The 9,281-nt window shown below is 53.5% G+C and overlaps 1 protein-coding gene across 1 annotated transcript; it reads right to left on the reverse strand.

Annotated features, from left to right (window-relative positions):
• Window positions 1-254: 254 nt before the first annotated feature.
• On the reverse strand, window positions 255-6,454 carry Kbtbd11 (kelch repeat and BTB domain containing 11). The gene has a single exon (XM_055608470.1). The coding sequence runs from the start codon at window positions 5,881-5,883 to the stop codon at window positions 3,976-3,978; it is 1,908 nt and encodes a 635-aa protein (XP_055464445.1). The 5' UTR covers window positions 5,884-6,454; the 3' UTR covers window positions 255-3,975.
• Between the last annotated feature and the right edge of the window lie 2,827 nt (window positions 6,455-9,281).

The raw sequence follows: 9,281 nt of genomic DNA on the forward strand, positions 1-9,281 counted from the left end.
GGATCCATAACCCCAGCCTCTCAAGGGACTGGAGCAGGCTGTGACCTGGCTAGCTATGAGGATAAGTAAAAAAAACATGGAGGTTGTGAACATTCTGAAACTGACTGAGAAGTAGAGGAAACCTCAACATTCATGGTGGCCGGCTGCAGTGACATTAACCCTAGGTCTCTTGAGACTTATTAGAACCCAGTTATTATGGGGATACAACACACCTGCCAGTCTGGGGCTCAGAGAGAGGAGAAGGCACAACAAAATTCAGGAGCACTGGAAGTTTCCGCATGGTTTATTTCGTCTTGGCATAGGCGACAAACACACAAGGTTTTACAGTATTTATGCCTAGGATAAGACTCAAGCGTTAGCACTTTAGCTACACATTCAGTAACAGCTGGTCCGACTTTACCCTAAACAGCTGTGAATCTTTAGCAAATGGTGGCATGTGAGTACTAGGTTAGTAGTTACTAGTCAAAGCTTTACCAAGCATGGGGCAAGGGGTGGGGCAGGGCTGCAATCTCGCATTAGAATACACCTAGACTTTCACTTCAACCCAAACCTGTCCACAAAGCCGGCGGAAGCTGCTGCCAGGACCCGTTTCCTGCCAGGTCCTTCAGCATCTCACAGTGCTGCCCTCTTCATGGATGTGGGCACGGCATAAATAATGCGACTGCTCAGATAAATGCAGTTGCAGCTAGAGCGCTTGGCATGTTGGCATAAACGGTTCCACTTTTAGCTCGAGTCATTCCCTTCTTGTGAATGATATCACAGGAGATATGGGGACACTTAAAAAAAAAAAAAAAGAGCATCAAAATGAAAGCTTGCTGTAAGTTGAAAGGCTGTGCTAAGGAGCCCGCCACTGAGGCCTTCCACACGATCCTGTCCTGACTCTACCCCAGCTCCAGCGGAAAGCAGCTGACCCTCGAAGGCATTCGGCTTCAACACTGGACAAAGTTTGCTAACAGGCAGCTGTCAGCGGCGGGATTACTAGAGCGACCCTGTTCACTCTCCGCCTTATGTAATAAAACCGATCCAGGTAAGAAACGACACTAAAGCAGCCAACAAGCTTTCCACAACATTCATGTTCTTAGAGTAAGAGAAACTGCTGCCATCATTTCCTTAGAAACCGAATCATCACATTCCAAGTCCACAGAGCGGCCAAGTGTCTCGCCAGAGGTGGGGCCTGTCCCGTGACAAAGCCCGAAACAGAACAGAAAGAAAATCGAGAAACATTAGCTCGTTGCCTAGGATTCCAAACGAACCCTGGCAATATAAACATAATTACCCATCAAGCAAACAAAAGGTCAGTCTTTTCGTGTGTGTCAATCATTTTCCCCTTAAGATGGCACTGTTCTTTCAAACACTTGGGATGTGTGTGTGCGTGCGTGCGAGGGTTCGTGTCCTGAGAATTGTGAATGGGTGTCATAAACAAGTTAGCCGTATTTGACTCTTACCCAACAGTCATGTCTGTGCTCACACCAACCCTCGTAGGTGGAGTTAGGTGCAGTGTGACCAGCACGGAGAACATGAAAGGACCTACCCCATCTCACACACTGCAGACACAGCTCAGCGATGCCTGCTCCCCTCGCTACCAAACCTCACTTCCATCTGTGCCGGGGGCAACAGTTAAGTGTTAACTGGCAGGATCCAGAGTCACCTGGAAGGCGGGACTCCTAAGCGTGGCTGTTGGGAGTTACTGTGAATGCATTAATTGAAAGGGAAAGAGCTGCTCACTGCCGGTCACAGCATTTCCTGACCGGTCCTGGGAGTGTGTACATGGAGAAAGGGGGCTGAGTAGCAGTAGGCATTAAAAGCTGGCTCTTGGCTGTAGGGACAACCTCCCTTCTCCCTCCAGGTCCTGCCCTGCGACTTCCATAGAATGGTAGACTGCAACCTGAACTCGGGGCCAGAATAAGCCCTCTCTTCCTTAAGCTGCTTATGTCAACAAGAAATGAATCTAAGACAGATGGGTAGTGAAACCTTCCAGATCCCAAGAACAAAAAGTATGGTTGCTGAGGTGTGCCAGGGCCTGTAGCGTTTGTTTTCATATGGGGTCACTATTTAGAAACAGGCCATAAAATATCTTATATGCTCTCAAAAAAACAGGTTAGCCACACAGCTATTTATGATCAATGAGCAAATGTCCTTCCATGATCCAAAAATTGATACATTTACCATTTTTACTTCCTTGGGTTTTGTGTTCTATAGGACAAAATACCCACAGGAAGACTCCTCTGTCTAGTGTACATCTGTCCTCTCTGGGGATGTCACTCCAGAGGCCCAACTTCAAAAGCAAATGTCAGAGGAATGACTTTTTAGGCAAAAGTCACATGATAGTATTTTATAAGTCTGATACTTAAGGAATAAAAATCAGGACTGATTTCATGTAAAAGTGCTTGCAGTGGAAACCAAGCTCTACAGAAAATGTGCTACTATATTAAGGTATCTTTAAATATTTCCCTTTGCTCATCTGCAACCCTTTCTCCAGGACACGGCTAAAAAAGACCAATAAAACCAGGCAATAGGAAGTCTGTTTTTCTTTCTTAAGATGATTAACTAGGTTGCCAAGACGTTCTCTTGTTTTATGAGTAATCACCAGTGGGCACAAGCTACCAGAACATACAAACAGAAACTATAAACTCTGTTCCCCTGGGTCATGCAAGATTCAAGTTGGCTGTATCTAAACACGCTTCACAGAGACTTCTCAGAGTCTATATAGCATAACCTGTTTCCTAGCTAACCACTGACTGCAACAGAGACCACACAGGGCTTCCTCTAACTATGTTCCAGAAACTCTCAGTGCGTAGGGACCCCGTTGTGATAGATAATGGAATGTGAATCAGCTACTTGGAAGCACCCATTTTATCCTTAACTTCTTTGTAAATAGGAAGCCTTGTCTGTCTATTCTCAAGATGCAAAACATCCTCACAGTGGAGAGAAAATGAACTGACTTGGGCTTGGCCCTTGCAGCCTTGTTAACTATGAGTCTCCTTCCAACTCTATTAGGGTATTTTGGAAGCTGGATAAACGTCACTTACTTGCTAAAACTACATTCAAAACATGTTTCTCCTTGTCTTACTCCTTAGCACTTCACATCCCCCCAAACACACTTGAAAGCAATTTTAAGTTAATTTCCCTCATCTCAACCACAGAAGATACGTTCAAAACATAACCAAGTAGATTTCAAAGCGTGCAAATGTCAAAACATGATTTTAACTTCCTTGCTTGGGGAGGAGGAACTGCCCCAGTTCATTCTAAAACAGGAAAGTGGGTGAGCATGTGGGGCCTGCTGACCTAGGGTTTTCAAAACAAAACACCCTTGCTGTTTTGTTTTCAAAACAGAACACCTTTCCTGTTTAGCATGCAGCCTGCTATCATTTCATCAAAAGGCAACCGTGCCAGTCAACAAAGACTCACCTTCAGTACTTGATAAATTGCTTTTTGAAGTTGAGCTTAGCAAAACTTGAGCACACAGTGAACTTTTTAGGTCACATAGATCTTATTAGTTATCAGTTTCCACCTCAGCGCAGGGTTTGGCCTCCCCTCTGCAGCTGCGATGATACCTGGCCTACTTTAGGACCCAATTCAGGTTCGAGAACTTTGCACTTTCTGGTAAGGAGGGGACTGGGCAGGCTCCTCGTTCCACCCTGTCCACTCCTGCATCTGACCTCCTCACCTAGGCATCGGGTTATCTGTATCTTCCCACACTTTATTCCGTGGACCCCACTAAACAAATGAAGCAACAGAGGAGTCCAGCACTGCAAAGCGGGGCTTAAAACAGCATTGCAAACATGTCCTCGGAGCCAGCGAAGCTTCTATTCTCAAAGCGTTTGCATGATGCAGTGAGGCCGGCAGCCTGACCTATCATCCGCTTCCCTCCTTCCTGAGCCCTCCTCGCCCTCCCCCCTCCGGGGGCCCCTAGCCCACTCTTTTGAGCCCCCCACCACAGCTGCTGGACAGTGGAGCTGCCCAGCTGATCCTGTCCTAGGCTGCACCCTGCTCCGCGCGGTCAGGCTTCTCAGGCAGGTTGAGCACAAACGGGAAGAGTACGCCCCGGGCATCCAGGGGGGATCCCAGGGGTTCAGGCTCGAAGCTGCCACCAGGGCCCACATCGCCGCCAGCCTCTGTGTCCTGAGAAGGCACGAAACGCCAGGTCCCCGCGCGGCTCACACAGTAGATGATGCCGTCCAGAGCGACGCAGCGGAAGGGCTGCAAGCCCGCGGGCGCGCCCGGGGGCCGCAGGTGCGCCGCGCACTGGCTCCACTGCTTGGCCAGGCAATGGTAGCGGAAGACGCTGACCCCACCGCCGCCCGGCCCGACGGCAGCCTGAGCGTCACCGCGGCTCCCGCACAAGTCAAAGCGGTAGAGGAAGCCGTCGAGGGCCACCATGTCGGCAGAGCGCTCTCGGCTGCTGCTGCACGGGCACTCCTGCCACTCATCCCGCCGGGGGTCGTACTTGAGCAGGCGGTAGAAGAGCGAGCCCCCAGACACGTAGATCTCGCCGTTGCAGGTGGCAGCCTCGTGGGCCACTGCGAAGGCGCCCCGAGGCAGCGGAGCCACCGCGGTCCAGCGGTCGGCTCGCGGGTCATAGCGCTCCACGCTGAGCAGGCACTCACCGCCCACGGCGTACAGGTGGCCGTCCAGGGCCAGCAGCTGCACCTGCGAGCGCGCCTGGCGCAGCGGCCGCACGGTACTCCAGCAGTCGGTGACCGGATTGTAGCAGAACACCTGGTCGGACGGGCGCGCGCGGCCATCGGGACCCGCGGGAGCCACCCCACCCGCCACAAAGAGGTAGTTGAAGAGCACGCAGAGGCCGCAGCCGCGCGCCGGCGCGCCCTCGGGCAGCCGGGTCAGCTCGCGCCACTCCCCGGCCTCCGCCTGGTAGCAGTAAACGGCCGCGTCCCCGCGCGACTCTGAGTCCCCGGACGGGCTCTGCGGACGACTGCCTGCGCGCTCCCCGGTCGGCCCGAGCGCAGCGGCCAGGAGGCAGGCGCGGCCGGTGCACAAGCGGCGCCGGAGCAGCAGGTCGCGCTCGGCACCGGACAGGCGGCCGAAGACGGCGGGCTCGCGCAGCACCTCCAGGTAGTGGTCGCTCATGAAGCGGTAGGCGGCGTCGCGCAGCTCGCTCAGCCGCTGCCGCTTGCCGGCGCTCAGCACCTCGTAGCAGTTGTCCAGGCTCAGCTGCGGCGCCATGGCGTCGGTGGCGCGCTGCGCAGCGCCGGGCAGCTGGAGGCGGCGCGCGCCGGCCACGACCTCGGCCACGTTGTCGGGCCGCACGCCCGCCATGCGCCCGCTGTACGCGTCGGCGAGCAGCAGCCGCAGGGCAGTGAAGCTCACGCCTTGCACCCGCAGCACGTCCCGCGACGCGCGCGCGCGGAAGTAGTCGCTGCGCGCCGCCAGCACCGCCTTGTGCGCCCGCAGCCGGCGGCCGGCCACCTCGATGACCAGGTCGGGCTCTCCGTGCACGGGCCCGACCCCCGGCGGCACCGGCACGGGCTCCCCGAGTTCGTCTAGAGATTCCACAGCGGGCGCGTGCTCGTGGCGGGAAGGGGGATCCTCCGGCGACGCGGGCTCTTCCGGGCGCGCGCACTCCCCCGGGGACTCTGGGGACGCGGCGCTGCTGACTTCCCACTGCGTCTCCACCACACGCTGGTCGCTGCGGCGAGAAGGCGGAGAGGCCTCGGCACCCTCCGCGGCGGACGCGCGGGACTGCGGTGGGGAGTCGTCCCCGGAGCTAAAGCACAGGGAGGCGCTGAGACTGCAGGGTGTCTGCGCTGGGGACGCAGCGCCCTCTTCCTCCTCCTCCTCGGCTGGCAGCGGCAGACTGTCCTCTCCCGGAGTCCCGGGCTCAGTCCCCGGGTAGAGGACGAAAGATGCCATAGAGTTCTCCATGAGATGAGCGGATTGTTTTGTGCGCAGTCTGCCAGCTCAGGAGCCACACATGCCTGGTGGAGGCTGAGATTTGCCCTGGGGTCTCTGGCAACACACACACCCTTTCCTTGGCACCGGATCAGATTTCACATATGTCCACCCCCTGTTCATGCCACTCCCACCTTGCCCTTCCCACTCTCTTGTGAGGAGGACGCACCCAACTCCCACTGAACTTTTGAACGCAGGAACTGAGGCTATCTCCGTTGAGGTGGAGGTGAAAGCACCTAGTGCCAAAGAGGTTTTTTGTTTGTTTTTGCAGTTTGCCTGTCCAACAGCCCTGAGCTGCGGCTCCCACGTATGGCACCTCTGGAGAACTGAGGTTAAAGGCCTGTGGTCCACAGAAAGCTCTTCATTTGACTGTGTGTGAGCCCACTGATTCTCCGTGCATCCCAATGCTGTAGGCACAGGACCAACAAATCCTCCAGGAACTGGGACCACATTTAGATCCTTGGCTTCAGCTCTGTTTTACAGACTCCAACTGTGCAGCCCATGGTTCAGCTGAGGCGTGCCTCTGGGTCCTGGGCTCTGCACCCACACTGTCCACCTAGGGAACCGCTCCACCTATGGGTGGGTGACTGGAAAGGCAGGTCCCGTGTGTATCCCGGGCCTTCCTCATTGGTCAAGCACCAGCCTTGGCCTCTTCCTTCCTTGGGTGTCAGATTCCCACATCACTCCATATTCTTGTTCCTGTTAGCAGAAGAAAAGAGGGAAGATTTGAGTTTCATTGTTGAGTGAAATGGTTTTGCCCCAGACGCTCCACCAATTGCAGTTAGAACTCTGTCTGGTACCAAGTGTCTGATCACCTCTTAAGTTTGGTGGAGAGGAAACCCTCAGCCCCCACTTCCCCTCCAGGACTAAGACGAGCCCAGCTTAGGCAAGGCAACAGGTGTCACAAAAGGAGGCTCTGCCCACAGTAAATCCGATGCCAACGACATGGCTAGTTCTGCAAGTTGGAAGTAGTCAGCTATCAAGTTTTAACCCAATAAGAGTACCTTCAGAACCAAGACCTTGTGCTGAGGAAGCAGTTTGGCTACAAAACCTTGTCAGCTCTATTAATGTGTTGACAGTCTCCTTGGCTTTTCTGGATTCGTTCAATTACAACAAATAATGTGTCAAATATTTGAAGTTGTCCTCAGCCAAGGATCCGATCTGGGGCTCCACCTGCTAGCCCTATGGTCTTATTGGAACCAGGCCTCTTCCTCAGAGAGGCAAATGCCAAAAAGCACGAAGGCAGCAAGGAAAAAGCAAGGCAGAGCTGCAGAGGTTTGGGAGGGTGTCGGGACCCTGCAGAACTCTAGGCAGACACTGGCTATGACTCCCTGCCTTGCTGGAGGGGATTTCAGGAGCAGGTCATTGCGGTTCAGTTGTACCTTCCGAAGAGTATGAATGAGAAAAGCAGTGACTCAGGCCTGGAACTAATGTAGAGAATGCACTTGTCTCCCCAAGGCAATAGATAAGTAACATTCAGGTACTTTCCTTGCACATCTCATGGCCTGCTCTACACACACACCATTCTGTAAGTGCTGACAGGGTTGGAATGTAAATTGTCCCTCACAGTGATGCTGTTGGAGGTGGCTGTGGATGCCCGAAGGAACAGGCATGCCCAGCCTTCTGACAGTGCCATCTGCAGAGTTCCCGCTGAAGGCCTATGTAGTCAAGTTAACCCACCTACTGAGGGGAAAAAAATACCAACCCAACCCTCATGTTTTAGGTTATGAGTTTTTTTTGGACCACTATCCTGGATATATGCATGTGTGTTTAGGACCTGGGGCTACGGCTTGAGGGTTACAGGCCACCTCTTTCCTACCTAGCTTTCTGCTTTCTTATCTATCAAGACATGACAAACTGGGCAGGCTCTCACCGTCATAGTCAAAGCCCCAGCTGTCACACCTACCCTGAGGTCGTGGACTATTACCCTTTAAGCAGCAAGCCCAAACAACCTCTTCCCTTGTTTATCAGGGATTTTGTCATAGCGAAGGAAATAACAGAAGTACGTAGAGTGCTACCTGCCCACCCACACCGGGCTCCTCCCGCCACTTTGCCGCTGATGTTTAGCGTGGAACCTGGAAACATTCAGTTCTCTCCATGCCAGATCTGTTTCACTTGGCATGTTCGCTCTGTCCACGGCACTGCAGTCTCTGGAGATGTAACATTAGGGAAGTTTGGTAACCTGAAGCCTTGTTTGACAGGCCTGTGGGTCAAAGGATGCCAAGGGGATACAGGACATGATGTTCTCTGGTTGACCTATGACCACCCCAGTGAAGCCTCCATCCGGTTCTGTCAGGCCAGGGAACAGAAGGACACGCTGGCCCTTAGTGATGAGGATGTGAGAGTGACTGCAGACACGGAGAGATGGGTACGTCAGCACCCCAAAGGTTGTAGAGCTTTTCCTCTGGGCCTAGCCACTGAAGGAGCCAGCCTCTGCCACTGAAGTCAGATGCAGGACATACTGTATCTCATGTGGAAATGTCTGGAAACGTAACTGAATGAGATAGAAGCAGAGCTGGCTTCCCCGGTTGGCCCACTCTTCATACTGCCTCTTTGAGGGACAGCAGACAGTCAACTTTAGAAATCTTCTGACCTGGGAAGTGGTCTCTTAAGTACCTGGTTACCTGGCTTGACCGTTACTGGAATGTGCTGATGAGAAGCCCGTGGTATCTTTACCTTCCTTCACAGTCTGAGAGGGGAACCAAGCAACAGAAAACTCAAAAAGGGAAGCTCAGGATTGGCCATTTAAAGGTCCTATAAAAAGTTTAAAGCCTGAAAGAATGTTCAGCAAGGGAGCGTTTTACTGTATCCACAACTAACAGTGTGCACTCGGAAGCTATGCCAAGGCAGTGGCATGGGCTGGCCCACATCTATGGGACCTGTCTCTGTTCACAAGGCCTGGGATGGAGCTGACTCAAGCTCCTACTCATTCAGGGAAAGGAAACTCAGTCACCTCCCAAACACAGCATGACTGATGTGTTCTTAATGCTCTTAATCCCAACGCACACGATTCCATCAGGCCTTTTGGAAGATACTTCCAGAGTATGCCTTTAATAGACCGCACTGAATTCCCCTGTGTCCCATGCTGCCCTCAGCACAGACAGCAGGGTGATTTGGCTGAGTCCTGTGGTCTGAGTGTGGTTGTGCTCCCCCGTCGCCCCATGACAGCCAAGAGCACACGCCCCCACCAATGCAGCAAAACCTGTCAAGCATAGCTCCGTGAAGCCGGCGCTGAACAGGTTATGAGCAACCTGACAATCATGCTGTCCCGCACTAGAGCCAGGGTCACCTATGTCGGGAGCTCAGGCTGGCCGCACAGCTCCCCAGCTCAGAGAAGGGATGGGAGTCTCCAAGTCTCCGAAAGAGCAAGG

This window comes from Psammomys obesus, unplaced genomic scaffold (assembly GCF_907164565.1).
Source record: "Psammomys obesus unplaced genomic scaffold, mPsaObe1.curated_primary_1811, whole genome shotgun sequence".
Taxonomy (NCBI): Eukaryota; Metazoa; Chordata; class Mammalia; order Rodentia; family Muridae; genus Psammomys; species Psammomys obesus.